The sequence below is a fragment of the Euleptes europaea genome, chromosome 19, assembly GCF_029931775.1.
Source record: "Euleptes europaea isolate rEulEur1 chromosome 19, rEulEur1.hap1, whole genome shotgun sequence".
NCBI classification, from domain to species: domain Eukaryota; kingdom Metazoa; phylum Chordata; class Lepidosauria; order Squamata; family Sphaerodactylidae; genus Euleptes; species Euleptes europaea.
The window spans coordinates 15,445,920-15,463,254 of record NC_079330.1 but is presented as its reverse complement, the minus strand read 5'-3'; the positions used below and the strand labels follow the sequence as shown (position 1 = coordinate 15,463,254).

The 17,335-nt window shown below is 48.7% G+C and overlaps 1 protein-coding gene and 1 non-coding gene across 2 annotated transcripts; one reads left to right on the top strand and one right to left on the bottom strand.

The window, feature by feature from the left end:
• The first annotated feature begins 463 nt into the window (after window positions 1-463).
• On the top strand, window positions 464-16,049 carry LOC130491592 (zinc finger and BTB domain-containing protein 40-like). Its single transcript, XM_056865359.1, has 11 exons — window positions 464-1,184; window positions 4,795-4,931; window positions 5,375-5,573; window positions 6,268-6,648; window positions 8,631-8,837; window positions 9,024-9,188; window positions 10,107-10,321; window positions 11,669-11,831; window positions 13,729-13,815; window positions 13,905-14,131; window positions 15,846-16,049. Exons 1-11 carry the CDS (start codon window positions 464-466, stop codon window positions 16,020-16,022), a joined length of 2,679 nt encoding a protein of 892 aa, XP_056721337.1. The 3' UTR covers window positions 16,023-16,049.
• TRNAI-GAU (transfer RNA isoleucine (anticodon GAU)) lies at window positions 12,072-12,143 on the bottom strand. Its single transcript has one exon. It is a non-coding gene; the product is annotated as a tRNA-Ile (tRNA).
• Window positions 16,050-17,335: the final 1,286 nt, after the last annotated feature.

Below are 17,335 nucleotides of genomic sequence, written 5' to 3'. Positions count from 1 at the left end.
TTTCATAGGGAATGCATAGGACTGAAAAAAATGTATGTGGCCAGTATTATACTTTAAATAAAGGCTTTCTGAGTTCATGCTTGATTTTGTAAACTGTGTGTTTTGGTGTATGTTTCCAGATTAAGGCCTCCCGCCCTTTGAGCACAGTGCCTGAACACCACTATAGTTTAAAAAGCAGAGCAGAGAGCTCTGGATTATCCTTGCATCATTAAATGTCATTCTTCTCCTCGTGGTGTATCTTACTGTTGTGTCTAGTCTGGACAGTACAGAGCAATTCCTGTATAAACTGTATAGAACCATCCTAATGCTGTTTGTTTTTGTTTGTGCGTTTGGGAAAAGAACAAGTGTAAGAAACTGTCAATGCTGTACTTTACATGAATAACCCCCTCACCGCTTCCTTCATCTGCCTTTAGCAGGATTTGTCTGAAGCAATGTGAATAAGGAAGAGGACTTCCAGCAAGCCATGGAGCTTCCAAACTACAGCCAGCAACTGCTTCGACAGCTGTATGCTTTCTGCAAGGAACAGCAATTCTGTGACTGTAGCATCTTGGTTGGGGCATCCCATTTCCGAGCGCACAAGGTCGTGCTGGCAGCAGCCAGTCTCTTGTTGAGGTCGCTGCTGGAAAGCACAGATACAATTTCTATTGATGCATCTGTGGTGGCCCCGGATGACTTTGCCCTGCTGCTAGAGATGATCTATACGGGCAGGCTGCCCCTTGGGAAGCACAACTTCACCAAGATAATCTCAGCGGCGGACAATCTGCAGATGTTTGACGTGGCTGTCAGTTGCAAAGCCCTCCTCAGGGACCTCCTGAGCTGCTCGGATCAAGACCACGTGGGGAGGGACTTCTCCATTCAGACAATTGGCACACCCAGTGAAAGCAGTGCCATTTTGAACTCTTCCCAGGCCGCAGTGCTTGATGCCAACGTTGCAGTAGACTCATATCACTCAGTAAGGGTTTCTTCTGGTTCTGCAGACTCTGTGAACCCTGTCAGGGTACAAGGACAGAACACGCATTCAGCCTACACTCATGAAGAAGCAGTGGACCAGGAGGCAACGCTTCCCAATTCTTGCAGCCAGGATTCTGAAATTTGCCTGGGACAATCTCCCGATGGACAGGGCATCTGCGAGGAAAGGGAGAGCACAGAGCCATCAGAAGAAAGGGGCATGGTTGAAGGTGCAGGTGAGATTTTAACACTGACAAATGTCATCTAATTGTACTTATTTTTGTGCTGCCTGATGGTTCACTGAGATTAATATGCTTGGTTTCCCTCTCAACAGCTCTCGGGGAAAATTGTACTTGGTCTCTATTGCTTTTGTCTGTGACATTTGATCTGGGACCACTGTTTCGCACATGGAAGCCATTGCTTGATGTTACAGTTATTTAGGTGGTGCATTGGGAAGTGTAAACTTGCCCTCAGAATATAGTCGCTTCTTTTGCAGATTCTATGTTCCCATGAAAAAACCATACGCTTGTTGAACCTGCATATATTCTAACCCAGATATTCTACCCAAGCCACTGACTTACATTTCCTCCTTCGGTACAAGACTTTTTTTCTCAGGAGCTCTGTCCAACACTGGAGACAGGCTAGAACAATGAGAAGAATCAAATAAATTGAGCAATCCAGAAAAGAGCTGTGGGGGCACCTTCTAAAACCTGTAGCAAAGGCTTTTCCTGTCTAGTGCCTGTGCTGTTCCAAGTGCGGCAAATAAATATAAATAAATAAACCACACATTGAGTAGTTGGGGAAACTCAGGCCAGCTAGCAGAAGCCTCTTATACTTCTGTTCACTTCTAGCTGTGTTTTTTGCATTCTTTTTGATAAAAGACGTTTTGAGCATCAGACTCCCCACCACCGTATTTGTGTGGGGTTCTTTGAACATAGGCTCTGATTGGCTCTTCGCTCAAAGAGGTGTGACCCTCCCCACTCACACTTCCATTCTTCTTGCATGCTCAACCTTTCCTCCTCCTTTTTCTTTTTGATCAGGAGGTCCAGAAGAGGAGAAGACTGCCACTGCTCTGCTTCAGGAAAGGAGGGAAGAGCTTGTTGAGAATGTGACTGAGTTGGAGCCCATCCAAGATCTCTTGGAGAAAGCAGAGGAGGATTTCCTTCCGGAGATTGAAAAGCAGGTATACATGTGGGAAGAGGGAGCCTACATAGGCTGCGAGTCTCTCTCAGCCATGGCCTTACCAGATAGTTTGCCCTGGTCTGTTTCCCGGATCCTGTTTTTCCTTCCAGGAGCTCAGGGAGGGGGGAGTTCTCCGTTTGTCCGCACAGCAGCCTTGCGAGGTGGTTAAGCTGAGCAATAGTGAGTTGCTCGAGCTCGCTGAGTGACCTGTGTTGCAAAACATGGCATCATGGCATTTGAATCTGGATCTCCCGGATGTAGCAATCAACCCCCTAGCCACCAGATTGCCCTGCCTTTGTCATGGATGCCCTACACCTATGAGAAGCCCAGGGACTCAGCAAAACCTGAGCACAAGGGTCATTTGGAAGTGACATTCAGCAGTTTTCTTTGGGTAGCTGTTAGATGATAGAGACCCAGAGGTTGGGAGAACATGTGAATGCTCCATCTGGTTTTAAATAGGCTACTTTAGGTATATTCCAAGGTCTGTGTGTCTATTCTCTAGTTATGCCATACACTATGGAGTTTGAGACAGAGTGTAGAAATCAACATCCTGAGAATCGTTTAAAGAAACAAATATCTAGCCTTTGTGGCTGCAAAATGAGGCCGGCGGGGGGGAAGAAGAAGAGTTGGTTTTTATATGCCGACTTTCTCTACCACTTAAGAAAGAATCAAACTGGCTTACAATCGCCTTCCCTTTCCCTCCCCACAACAGACACTCTGTGAGGTAGCTGGGGCTGAGAGAGTGTGAGTAATCCAAGGTCACCCAGCTGGCTTCATGTGGAGGAGCGGGGAAACAAATCCAGTTCACCAGATTAGCCTCCGCCGCTCATGTGGAGTGGGGAATCAAACCCGGTTCTCCAGATCAGTGTCCACTGGTCCAAACCACTGCTCTTAACCACTACATCACGCTGGGGAGGGGGAAGTGTGGATCGCATCAATCCTGATACGACTGTTGGGAAGCGGGAAACAACACCATTTGATTGGGCAAGCAACGAGGTCTCAGAGCCTCCTCGGCTTCTTGCCTTTCCTCACAGCAAGCCAAAGCAGCATAAATTATGCAAAGTCAGCTGCCTTGAGCCAACAGGAAAGACTGGGTGAAGGCATTTTAATAAATAGCAATAAACATTTCACAGTTTGCATAGCTTCAGATAGGTTGCAGCATAAGACATCTTGGGGGTAGGGGCAGATTTCCCCCCCCCCACGCTGCATATAAACCTGAGTGTATGTGAGGACCTCCATCTGCCTTTATCATCAGTTCTCAAACAATTGGCAGTTATGACAGATGGACATGCTTTCTTTAGTTTCCACATGCTGTCAGGGTTTCCTCTTGGAAGCAGCCTTTGAGTACCTGAGCCTTTTGAGAACATGGATTATGCCTAAATGCAACAATGGTGCCTGTTTCTAAACCTATGGAGAGAAAATGTCCCATTTTTGACTAGCTCTTAGAGTAGAAGAGCTCCCTGGCGCAGAGTGGTAAGCTGCAGTACTGCAGTCAAAGTCTGTTCATGACCTGAGTTCTATCCCAACGGAAGTCTGTTTCAGGTAGCCGACTCAAGGTTGACTCGGCCTTCCATCCTTCCGAGGTCAGTAAAATGAGTTCTCAACTTGCTGGGGGTAAAGTGTAGACAACTGGAGAAGGCAGTGGCAAACCACCCCGTAAACATAGTCTGCCTAGTAAACGTCAGGATGTGATATCACCCCATGGTTCTTAATGACCCGGGGCTTGCACAGGGGACTTCCTTTACCTTTACTCTTAGAGCGGAACAAACCTTACCTTGCAAAAAAAAAAAAAAGTGTCCAAAAAGTGATGGTTTCCTGCTCCGGGCAACTTCTGGTGCAAGAGGGCATCTGTGTATCTTGGAATGTGTTGCTGACTTGTGTGCTTGTCCCAGCAGATTATACTGGGCTGTTGTCAGAACAGCTTACCAAAGGAGGCTGTGGAGAATCTGATCAAGGCAGTGGTGGTGGAGAAAACCCTGAAAGCAGAGAGTGTGCTCAAACTTCTCTTTACCTTGAAAGCTTCGTTCCCTGGCCTAGGTAGTCTGCTGAACAAGTGGGTTCCGGCAACTCTCAGATCCGATGGCACAGGTACTGTGGAGTACAAACTAGGTTTTAAGAGAGAGAGCCAGCGTGGTGTAGTGGTTAAGAGTGGTGGTTTGGAGCGGTGGACTCTGATCTGGAGAACCGAGTTTGATTCCCCACTCCTCCACATGAGTGGCGGAGGCTAATCTGGTGAACCAGGTTGGTTTCCCCACTCCTCCACATGAAGCCAGCTGGGTGACCTTGGGCTAGTCACAGCTCTCTTAGAGCTCTCTCAGCCCCACTTACCTCCCAGGGTGTCTGTTGTGGGGAGGGGAAGGGAAGGTGATTGTAAGCCAGTTTGATTCTCCCTTAAGTGGTAGAGAAACTCTTCTTCTTAAATCTCTTTAGCTTTCACTTGGGAAAATTCAGGTTTGGGTGTTTCGCATAAGGATGGCTATTATCTAATGTTTGTTTAAAGCTCACTGCGCGATTAGTCTTAACTGTAGTTAGACAAGGGAAATCCTATTGACAGATTGCCCTTTGATAGACTCGAAGCACGGCATCTGTTTTCGTAACCATCGTATTAAAAAATCTGCTATCAGGGATCGTGTTCTACTGCTGGAACGTTTCCTTGTCTCTTAGCCAGATGGAATCTGGAGGCCTTTGGGAAGAACCTCTTGAGACGCCACCGAGTCACTCTTGCCAGATTCGCTGTCGGCCCCCAGCTGTTGCAGAAAGGGCTTGCTGCAGTGCAGCATCTAGCGGCTGGAAACCGAGAGGTAAGAAGGGAAGCCTACAAGCCTGGCAGTGTGGAGTGGTGGTGAAGAAGAAGAAGAGTTGGTTTTTATATGCCGACTTTCTGTACCACTTAAGGCAGAATCAAACCAGTTTCAATCGCCTTCCCCTCCCCACAACAGAAACCCTGTGTGGTAGGTGGGGCTGAGAGGGTGTGACTAGCCCAAGGTCACCCAGCTGGCTTCGTGTGTAGGAGTGGGGAAACAAGTCCAGTTCACCAGGTTAGCCTCCACCGCTCATGTGGAGGAGTGGGGAATCAAACCCGGTTCTCCTGATCAGAGTCCACCACTCCACACCACTGCTCTTAACCACTACACCACGCTGGGGAGGGGAAAGTGTGGTCTGCATCAATCCTGATATGACTGTTGGGAAGCTAAGAAGGCCACCTGGGAATGGCTCCCTTACTGGGTTGCTGTCTGTTTTGAAGGTGATGGAGAAGATTGCGACAAGTGAAGCCGGGTCTGGGCTGCTCGCTGCCTTGGCCTCTGCGGCCCTGGAAGAACAGACTCTTTCAGCAGCAGCCCTTTGGCAGGTGTTGCTGGCGCTGCAAGATCAGGAGCCATCTCTGAAACGGTTCCTCAAGGAGGTGCAGAAGGAGGCTGATGCCGACCTCTTCTTCCAAGCCGGTGAGTGTGATGATGCCTGGCTGAGGGTCTTCCATAGTCAGCTGTTGTTTTCCGTGCCCCTGAAACCCAGCGCTGGCTCAAACCAACTCTGGAGTGTTAAACTGTGGAACTCCCTGCCCCAGGATGTGGTGATGGCTGCCAACTTGGAAGGCTTTAAGAGGGGAGTAGATATGTTCATGGAGGAGAGGGCTATCCATGGCTACTGGTCAAAATGGATACTAGTCATGATGCATGCCTATTCTCTCCAGGTCAGAGGAGCATGCCTGTTACATTAAGTGCTGTGGAACACAGGCAGGACAATGCTGCTGCAGTTGTCTTTGTTTGTGGGCTTCCTAGAGGCCCCCGGTTGGCCACTGTGTGAACAGACTGCTGGACTCGATGGGCCTTGGTCTGATCCAGCAGGGCCTTTGCTATGTTCTTATGGAGTGTGCAAGTTTGACCCTTTATCAATGTGCAGCTGTATCTGCAAATTAGCTGTGTTGTAGAGCATTGTGCCCAAGGTGTTGTGAGAAATCCCTCTGTGGCCTTTGGGCTGCAATAGGTTTGCACGCGCCAGCCATCCTGGGATGGTGCGTTCTTCGAAGTGGCCCTCTCCCAGATTATTCTGTGGCTTTTTGGATGCTGATGCGCAGCTTGTAGTTGATGGTGTAAGCTCTGTTTCGTGAACATCAGCGGCATTTTTCCTGTTGTGCAGAACTCTTGGCGAAAGGCGAAGGAGGTGAGGTTGACATCCTACAACGGCCGGTAGAAAAGGAGTCCCAGCTCGAAGCTGCGGGTGAAGAAGAAAAAGAGCAGAAGGCCGAGCCAACCGTGGGTGCAGCCCCAAAGAGGAGCTTTACCTGCAAGGCCTGCAGGAAGAGCTTCCGCTTCTACTGCCGCCTCCAGGTGCATGAGAAACGCTGCCGCGTCGCCAGCCAAACGCAAGCCCCCCACAAGGACTGCAGCGAGGCGAGGGCTTCCATGAAGGAGCTTGAGAAGTGCCCCCAGGAGACTCCAGGCTCTGCCTCCAGGAAGAAGAAAAAACGCCTCCCTGTGGCTTGCGACATCTGCGGCCGGGAATTTGCTCACGCCTCAGGTAACAGCTGGTACAGTTTTGGTTCAGTCCCTTGCACTCTGTGGTACTGTAAGGTTTGAGGTGGCATGCAGCAAAGCAAACCAAAGAGGTGGACACAGAATGTGCCACACTGGGACCACAGTCAGCGCATAGGTCAATAGAGGCGATCCTATCACTTCTTCTGCGTCTTTTAAAAATATTTAAGCCCTTACGCAGGGATCTGTTTGCTTTATTTTTGTTGCTTTTAAAATATTGATGAAGATAATGTGTGGGTCCTTCTGCTCCCTGACATCCCTACATGCAGAATATTAGCCATGGAGAGGGGCTGTGGCTCAGTGGTAGAGCATCTGCTTGGCATGCAAAAGGTCTCAGGTTCAATCCCCAGCATCTCCAGTTAAAGGGACCAGGCGAGTAGGTGATGGGAAAGACCTCTGCCTGAGACCCTGGAGAGCCATGGAGAGGGGCCGTGTCTCAGTGGTAGAGCATCTGCTTGGCATGCAGAAGGTCCCAGGTTCAATCCCTGGCATCTCTAGTTATAGGCAAGTAGGTGATGTGAAAGACCTCTGCCTGAGACCCTGGAGAGCCGCTGCCAGTCTGTGTAGACAATACTGACTTTGATGGACCAAGGGTCTGATTCAGTATAAGGCAGCTTCATGTGTTCACTTGTTCACTCTGGGAAGAAAGTTCAACTAGAAAGTCTTGATTTGTTTTATATATTATTTATTTAGATATTTATACCCTTATTTTCTCCCCAAAGCAGCTGACAACCTCGTTTTCTTCCCCTCCATTTCATCACAACCACCACCCTGTGAGATTGGTGAGGCTGAGAGAGAGAGACTGACTTGCCCAAGGTCACCCAGTGAGCTTTCACGGCAGTCAGAATTTAAATCTTCCTCTCCCAGATCCCGGACCAACAATCCAACCCAGGGTTCCCCAACTTGGTGCCCATGGGCACCGTGGCACTGAGAAACACCTTTCCTGGTGCCCACTAAGTGTTTTTAGAAAGTGGGAGGGGCCAGGTGGGGCTTTTTCCCAGTAGGGCTTCTGATTGGCCATAGGAGACCTGATTGGCTGTGCGGAGTTCTTAAAGGTTGCTTCGGCAGCAGCTGCCACCACAGCACAAAGATCTTCACTGTGTATGTAAGAAAGTATTTTTAAACAACATGTTCATTTTAAAAGGCATCCTGTTAAAACAGAGCTTCTGCCTGAAATGTTGAAGAGTTACTGTTAGAGTTATGCATGACTTCATTCCCTGACATTTTGTGTCTAGCTCCTCCTACTGTTGGCAGCCATTTGGTGATTGTGCCTACCATCCAGAGCCAGCATGGTGTCGTGGTTAAGAGCAGTGGTTTGGAGCAGTGGACTCTAATCTGAAGAACCAGGTTTGATTCTCCACTCCTCCACATGAGTGGCGGGGGCTCATCTGGTGAACCAGGTTGGTTTCTCCACTCCTACACACGAAGCCAGCTGGGTGACCTTGGGCTAGTGACCTTTCAGTCCCTCCTACCTCACAGGGTGTCTGTTGTGGGAAGGGAAGCTGATTGTAAGCAGCATTGAGACTCCTTTCGGTAGAGAAAACCAGGGTATAAAAACCAACTCTTCTTCCTTCTCCTCCTCCTCACTCAAAAAGGTTGGAGACCCCTGCTCTAACCACTACACCACGCTTATAGTGGTTAGTGTGTGCTCACAAACATAGTTTTTTTCCTGTGGCTCGGGGATTTTGTGATGGTCTGGAGCATTCTCTCAGATGAACCCCCCCCCTCAGCTGTAACTTGCCTGTGGTACTGTCCAAGAACAGTTTTAGCATGCCACGAGCTCCTTGTCCCTAGTGGGTGCCAGGCACCACCAGCTGACCTTAGGAGGCAAGGGTGCATGTCTTGGGAGAGGGTATTCCCAGCCCTTCAGGTTGCCCACATTTAGCTGGGTTGTCTCTAAGCCTTAATCTGGAGAGGTTCTGCCTTCTTCCAGTTGCCATGTGCCATTTTCCTGCCCTCCCCCACCAGGGATGCAGTACCACAAACTGACAGAACACTTTGATGAGAAGCCCTTCTCCTGCGACGAGTGTGGAGCCAAATTTGCCGCCAACTCCACACTGAAGAACCACCAGCGGCTGCACTCCGGGGACCGGCCCTTTGTCTGCAAGCACTGCCCAACCACCTTCTCGCAGGCTTCGGCCCTTGCCTACCATACCAAAAAGAAGCACGCAGAGGGTATGTTTTTACACATGCTTTATGCATGTTGTCAAGACTTGTAGCCTGCTTTTCCCTTGCTGGCTGAGATCGTTATGATTGAAACCAAACAACCTCCAGGATGGGGAACTGAGTCCTAGATAACGCGGTTGTTTGGTAGCTTTTAAGAGGGACCCCGCCGTCAACTGCAGCAGCTCTCTTTTGCAGGGAAGATGTACGCCTGCCAGTACTGCGCCGCGGTCTTTGCGCAGTCCATCGAGCTATCCCGCCACGTGCGCACCCACACCGGAGACAAGCCCTACGTTTGCCGGGAGTGCGGGAAGGGCTTTCGCCAAGCAAACGGCCTCTCCATCCATCTGCGCACCTTCCACAGTGAGTAGTTTGAGCTTTCCCCACGGAGCGAGGGATCCCAGCTGGGGGTGCTCTGCAGAGAGAGATAAAATCGGGCCTGGAACCACGGCACCGGGAGGAGGAAAAGAGCCTTGTAAATACTCGGCCAGAGCATCTGATGCGCAGGGCTGGCTTTGTGTTATGCATCGTGATATTTATGGGGGATAAGTTTTCTTTTATTAGGAATGAGGTACGATACAGGTTGGCAAACATCAATGCCTTTGTAAGGTCTGATTGGAGTCTATTATCTAATCTATTATGGAGAACCAGCGTGGTGTAGTGGTTAAGAGCGGTGGTTTGGAGCAGTGGACTCTGATCTGGAGAACCGGGTTTGATTCCCTACTCCTCCACATGAGTGGCGGTTGCTAATCTGGTGAACTGGATTTGTTTCCCCACTCCTACGCATGAAGCCAGCTGGGTGACCTTGGCCTAGTCACGGTTCTTTCCGAACTCTCAGCCCCACCTACTTCACAGTGTGTCTGTTGTGGGGTGGGGAAGGTGATTGTAAGCTGGTTTGATTCTCCCTTAAGTGGTAGAGAAAGTCGGCATATAAAAACCAAATCTTCTTCTTCTTCTTATCTCTCCCTTCCTTCCCACACAATGCAGGTTGGAAGGTATTACCAGCTGTTGCTTATACTTTTTAAAGCCTGTCTTTCTGGGGCAAGAAGGCTGGTGTGTGTAAAGTGCCATCAAGTCGCAGCCAACTTGCAGCAACCCTATAGGGCAAGGGTGTCGAACTCAATTGTTACAAGGGCCGGATATGACATAAAATGTCCCTTGGTTGGGCCCCTTTGTTGTTGCTACAGTAACATAAGCCTAGGACAGTCCCTTGCAGTAGTAGCATGAAGGAAAATCAGCTCTGCATGCATGGTAACCAGCTCCACTCTCCGTGGCGCGCAGACATTGACGACCCCTACGACTGCAAGAAGTGCCAGATGAGCTTCCCCACGCTGCAGGAACACCGCAAGCATATCCACACGGCCCACTCCAGGGAGTACCACCCGTGCCCAACGTGCGGGAAGGTCTTCAGCGCACCCTCCCTGCTGGAGCGCCACATTGTCACCCATGCTGGGGGGAAGCCCTTCAGCTGTGAGATCTGCGACAAAGCTTATCAGGTGTGTGTGTGTGTGTGTGTAAAGTGCCATCAAGTTGCAGCCGACTTATGGTGACCCCTTTTGGGGGTTTTCACGTCAAGAGACTAACAGAGGTGTTTTGCCAGTGCCTTCCTCTGCACAACAACCCTGGTATTCCTTGGTGGTCTCCCATCCAAATACTAACCAGGGCTGACCCTGCTTAGCTTCTGAGATCTGATGAGATCAGGCTAGCCTGGGCCATCCAGGTCAGGGCTTACCAGGTATGCCAGGAGTTCCTCTCTGTCTCTGTTCCTTATTTTGTAGTCGCTCCCAGTGGGCCTTGGAAGGCAGCAATCCCTCTTGGTGTCACTTATGAGAGCCAGTGAGGTGGAGTGGTTAAGAGCGTCAGACTCTAATCTGGTGAACCGGGTTGGTTTCCCCGCTCCTCCTCATGAAGCTTGCTGGGTGACCTTGGGCCATTCACAGTTTTCTCCGAACTCTCTCAGCCACACCTACCTCACAAGGTGTCTGTTGTGGGGGGGGGAAGGGAAAGAGGCTGTAAACCGCTTCTGAGAGTCCTTAAAGGTAGAGAAAAGTGGGGTATAAAAACCAGCTCCTCTTCTTAGATGATCACTCAGATGGTGGTCAATGTAACAAGAAGACAGTGACAAGTACTTGATTCGGAATCGCAGTTCGTTCGTACATCGTGAAATCTATTTGCTGCTTTTCTAAAATGATTTTGCTCAAGGTAAGAGTTTTAAAAAAAATTAATTCAGTAAATGGTACATTGTTACAGTACCATCAAAAGCAAATCTAATAATTAAAAACACAAAGTTGACAGCAGTAGAAAAGTGGCTGTGGCTCAATAGAAAAGTTGGGAGAGAGGTCGTGGCTCAGTAGTAGAGTACCTGCTTAGCATGATAAAGCTCCTGGGTTCAATCCCTGGCATCTCCAGTTAAGGATCTGATAGGAGGTGATATAAAAGATCTCTACTTGAGGCTGGACAACCCCTGCCAGTCTGAATAAACAATACTGTCCTTGATGGATCAATGGGCTCATGCAGTATAAGGCAGCTTCATGTGTTCTGGCACGTGTCCTTGTGTCATTGAACTGAAGAATGGCTTCACTTGCCTCCCGAACCCGAGACGAGAGGAACAAGCAGAGTTCCTTGGACTGCTCCAGTGACTTCCCACCACTGAAGAGATGTTCCAGTTATGGGTTTGCACTGGGAGCAGCCTTGCCTTCGCTCCCTGCTGGAAGGCTTCCTGGGGGCATCTAGCTGTAAGGGATCATGATGCTGGACCAGATGGCCCACGGGTCTGATCCAGCAGGGCTTTTGTGTGCTTCTACACCTTCCCATGGTAACCAGGATTCATTTGCTCTCTGCAGCAGCTGTCGGGGCTGTGGTACCACAATCGGACCCATCACCCAGATATCTTCGCAGCCCAGAACCACCGGTCTTCCAAGTTCTCCTCATTACAGTGCAGCTCTTGTGATAAAACTTTTCTCAGTACCGCAGCCTACAGAAAACAAGCCAAGGAAGAACATGCAGGTAAGAATGGAAGAGTGGCAAATTAAGCTTCTCTAAGCTTGCTGGGGGTAAAGTGTAGACAACTGGGGAAGGCAATGGCAAACCACCCTGTAAAACATAGTCTGCCTAGTACACACATGAACACATGAAGCTGCTCTTATACTGAATCAGACCCTTGGTCCATCAAAGTAAGTATTGTCTTCTCAGGCAGGCAGCGGCTCTCCAGGGTCTAATATCACCTACTTGCCTGGTTCCTTTAACTGGAGATGCCGGGGATTGAACCTGGGACCTTCTGCATATCAAGCAGATGCTCTACCACTGAGCCACAGCCCCTCCCTGAAATATGATGTGACATCACCTTATGGGTCAGTAATGACCCAGTGCTCGCAACAGGGGACTACCTTTACCTTTAAGGATGCCTTGAGCCAGTATGGTGTAGTGGTTACGGTGTCGGAGTAGGATCTGGGAAACCCAGGTTCGAATCCCCACTCTGCCAGGGAAACTTACCGGGGGACCTTGGGCCAGTCACACACACTCAGCCTCGACCCTGGCAAGTATTTGGATGGGAGACCTCCAAGGAATACCAGGGGTATGACGCAGAGGCAGGCAATGGCAAACCACCTCTGAACATCTCTTGCCTTGAAAACCTTACAGGGTCGCCGTAAGTCAGCAGTGACTTGACAGCCAAAAAAATAAAAAAGGATGCTTTTGCCCTGACCTGTATGGTCCAGGCTAGCCTGATCTCGACGGATCGTGGAAGCTAAGCGGGGTCAGCCCTGGTTAGTACTTGGATGGGAGGCTGCTAAAGAAGTCCAAGGCTCAGCTTAGCTTTTGAGATTAATTAATTAATTAAATTTTAAAATTACCTGCTGCTTGGGTTAATGCCAGCAGTATTGGAAAAGGCGTCTGAGGAATTGTACAGATATGCGGTCACAGCAGCCAGAGTGGTTTCAGCAGTGAAATGGAAATTGGAGGAAAGCCCCAATATAGAAGAATGGAACAACAAATTAGCAGAATATGTTGTGTTGGCGAAACTAACCAATCTAGTAAATAAAAGACCTCGAGAAGAATTTATCTCAAACTGGAGGCTCTATTATGCCTATGCGAGAACAATATAAGTTATGAAGGGTTTGATACCACTGATGTCAAAACTGTGTTATTAAAATGCATTGTTGTTCTCTTTTAATAGAAATATAGAAACAGACAATAAATATAATATATTTTATAATGTATCGGGATATGAGGGATATTCACACCTGGGATAGACATGTTATTTTTGGCGAAATAATTGAACAGTAGATAAGATTTGTGAAGTATCACTGTAATCCCCATCCCCCCACCCTTTTTTTATGTCTATCCTTTTATTTATTTTTTTGAAAATAAAAAATATATATATATGCCTTTCTCCCTTGGGAAAATTAGAGCAGCTAACGATATAAATAAAACAATTATTAAAAAACACACAAAGACAATACGAATAAAACAACAATTTTCAAAACAAATAAAAGGTCACAATTTAAAAACTCCAGTTAGGGCTGCCAATAAATACAAGCTACATCAGTCAAATGCAGTCCTAAATAAAACTCGTCTCCATCTGTCTCCCAAAGATTGACAGTGAGGGGGGCCAGGTTCACCTCCCCGGGGAGGTTGTTCCATAATTGTGGAGCCGCCACCGAAAAGGCCCTCTCTTGTGCCAAAAGAGATCTGACGAGACTGGGCTACACCATGTCGCCTTTCCTCCCTGTGACAGCGCATTAGAGCGTTACAAATGGGTTTGTAAAGACACACCCCCTGTGCTGGTTGCTCAGGAAATCTCCATGGGATGACCCCGTTCCACTATGGTTCGGTGGTCAGCAGAAGATGGTCGCTGCCCAACTGTCTTTGTCTGAAAGCTGCATGGCGTTTTTGTCTCCTTCAGAGACCACTGCCCACGAGTGTGAGCAGTGCGGCGGGTTCTTCCTCACCCTGGCCTCGCTGCAAGTTCACACGAAGCGCCAACACTCGGGTGAGCATACCCCTTCCCCCGTCCCCCCTCTTCCTTGCTTTCCTTTGGAGGCTTCCGCGCTCACCGCCGCTGCACTGTCTTTGCCGCAGGGTCCCAGCCCTTCCTCTGCCCGCACTGCTCGGCTTCCTTCCACCTCCAGGAGGCACTCCAGCACCACGTGGCCGCAGAACACGCCACCCAGGCAGAACCATCCCTCGGCTGCGGGCTGTGCGGAGAGCTCTTTACTGGGCAGGAGCAGCTGGAGGAGCACTGCGAGGCCGAGCACCCCAAAGTGGTGTTTACAGGTTCACAAGTCCCCGCAGCCCACATAGTGCAAGTAAGTAATGTTTCTTCCGAACAGGGACTTGATCAGCCCCAGCTGATGCAGACTCTTCCTCCAGTCCTTCTCCCCCTCCCCCACGTACTTCTCCCCCCCTTCCTTGCAGCTTACTAACATTCCCCTCTTCATCTGGAAAACATTTACCTGTCCTTGCATCACATGGGTGGGGTAAAGAGCATTATGGGACTGAAGCGGCAAGAAAGGAACAGGCTGTTTTCAAGAGTAGGAGCTATCGTGGCATAGTGGTTAAGAACGGCGGACTCTAACCTGGAGAACCAGGTTTAACCAGCATGGTGTAGTGGTTAAGAGCGGTGGTTTGGAGCGGTGGAGTCTGATCTGGAGAACCGGGTTTGATTCCCCTCTCGTCCACATGAGCGGCGGATGCTAATCTGGTGAACTTGGCTGGTTTCCCCATTCCTACACATGAAGCCAGCTGGGTGACCTTGGGCAAGTTACAGCTCTCTTAGAGCTCTCTCAGCCTCACCTACCTCACAGAGTGTCTGTGGTGGGAAGGAAAAGGGAAGGTGATTGTAAGCCGGTTTGAGTGTGCCTTAAGTGGTAGAGAAAGTCGGCATATAAAAACCAACTCTTCTTCTTCCACGTGAGCAGGAGACTCTAATCTGGAGAACTAGGTTTGATTCGCCACTCCTCCACATGAGCGGCGGACTCCAATCTGGTGAACCGGTTTGGTTTCCCCACCCCTCCACATGAAGCCTGCTGGGTGACCGTGGGCTAGTCACAGTTCTCTCCGAACTCTCTCAGCCCCACCTACCTCGCAAGATGCCTGTTGTGGGAGAGGAAGAGAAGGTGATTGTAAGCCGCTTTGAGACTCCCTAAAGGTAGAGAAAAGCGGAGTATAAAAACCAATTCTTCTTCGGTTCTGTGTGTCCTCAAGTGGATTGGCGGACAGCCTAATTTGCTGTAAAACTGCAGTTGGGCACAGCATTTTAGACCACTCTCCTGTTCCCTAGTTTGTTTGTCCTTTCCTTTTTCTTTACAAACCAAAGAGGTTGAGCTGAAAAATGCTAAAATTACAAATATATAAATTTTACTAAGGTACACATATAGATTAAAAGCATAAAACTCCTAATAAAGACAAAAAACTAACACATTCAATATATACAAACATGAACAACTGCGATGTACATTCTTTCATTGACCAATGTGAGATCCAAAAAGGACCAGACGCGTTTTGGCCTGGAAAGGCCTTCCTCAGTGGTCAGTATAAAATTATAACTTATCACACATCCTAATAATACAATCATATCATAATGGGCAGTAAGAAATATCTAAAAGCCCTTCTAGTACAGTGAAGCTCCCTGTAAATTTTTTTACTTCTTATATGTTAAAACCTGGCTTCACTTTCTCACCTTCTGTTGTATGCCGGGCTCTTAAGGATGTGGATACATCAAGCAGTGTATAAGGTCAAATCCCTTTTCTTACCATGGATTTTTTTTTAAAATATTGGTCATGGGAGGGACTTTGGGGCTCTCGTTCTGACCAATATGCATCAGCTTTGTGCCTCATCTTTCCTCCAAAGTGCTCAGGGTGGCGCACATCAGGTTATCCATTTTATTCTTCTACCTGTGAGACGTTTAGGCTTGAGAGACAGCCGCTGCCGCAGGTTTCAGGGGTTGAGTGGGAACCGGAGTCCGAGTCTCCCCATCTCTGGCAAGGCAAACCAGCCACACTCACGTTCATTCCCTTTCAGGTGATTCAGGCGCCGGAGCAGGTGATTGCACTCACCGAGTCGGAGCTCGCCAGCTCCCACGTGTTTCTGACACTGCCGGATGCCCAAGGGTACCAAGGTGGAACAGAGCTGGTGACGGTGACCATGGAAGACTTGCTGGATGAGAAAGTCACTCTGATTTGCAAAGAGGTTGAGTGAGGGAGGGCCCGAAAACCCATCTGAAAAGCTGCCTTTGGCCAGAAGAGTCTAGAGGTGGGCTGGAAGCGGCTGAGTGTTTGCCATAGAGCTAGCCTAGGCCGTGAGGAAGCTTGGGACTGGAAATATGGTGGGAAAAGGAGGGGGGCAGAGGAATTAATGAGGAGTGAACCTCTTGAAAGGGCACCAGTGTTCCCCTGGTCAGAATCCAACGCTTCATGGTTTTCTCTATCAACCCGTTCAGCCAGTCTTGTCTGAGCACAGTGTCATCTTCATAAGAACATAAGGCCATGCTGGATCAGACCAAGGTCCATCAAGTCCAGCAGTCCATTCACACAGTGGCCAACTAGGTGCCTCTTAGAAGCCCACAAGCAAGACAACTACAGCAGCATTATCCTGCATTATCTTCAACATTCAGGGGGACAAAGAAAGTCACATCCTGCGTCCCACATACCTGCTGTCTCAGTCCTGCCTGCAACTTTTCCTTTTAGGCGAATGCGGGCTTTGAAAAGTGTGTAGAGGGGAAACACGGCAGCTCAGATTCTGGGGCTCGAGCAGCAGAGGAAATGGCAGAGGCTCGGTGAGCCCGTTGGAGAAGTTTGGCAGGTCTAACGGTGCCACCAAGAGAAAGAGTATGAGTCAGTCCTTCAGAGAACTTCAGCACCTGTATACTAGCCACCCGTGCCTTCTTTATGATCTCCATCATGGGACTTCTTCCAACACAGCATTTCCCTGCCTAGGAGGTACTGTTTTTGGGAAAGCTGCAGTGGGAAAATACGTCGATATTCCAGGAAAGAGTCCTGTAAGACTTATTGGTGTAATCCAAAGTAATCAAGGATTGGAAGACATCCAAGAGCAGCCCGCGCTCCAGCAACGAATGGAGATGTTTGTTGGATTACTCAGAAACAACCATCTGCTCAGACTAAACTTTTTAAGCTATTTAATTTAAACCATGACTCTCATTATTGTTATTTTTTAGTTGAGATGCCAAATTATATCTACCTCATTCAAGGCTCTCAGAGCAGCTCATAAACTGAACTGCTGTCTTTCGTAATGCCCTTGAGCGCTGATTTCTTCAAGATTCGAGTCCAAGTAGCACCTTTGAGACCAACAAGACTTTCGAGATACTCTCGAAAGCTCATACCCTGAAAATCTTGGATGATCTCCTTTCCCTCCTTCCCTTTTTTTCCCTTTTCTATCCCCTCATTAAAATAAAAAACATAATAAAAATAAATCTTGTCGGTCTCTTAAAGGGCTACTGAACTCGCATCTAGCTATTCTACTGCAGAATAACACAGTTTTCCTCTGACACTGAT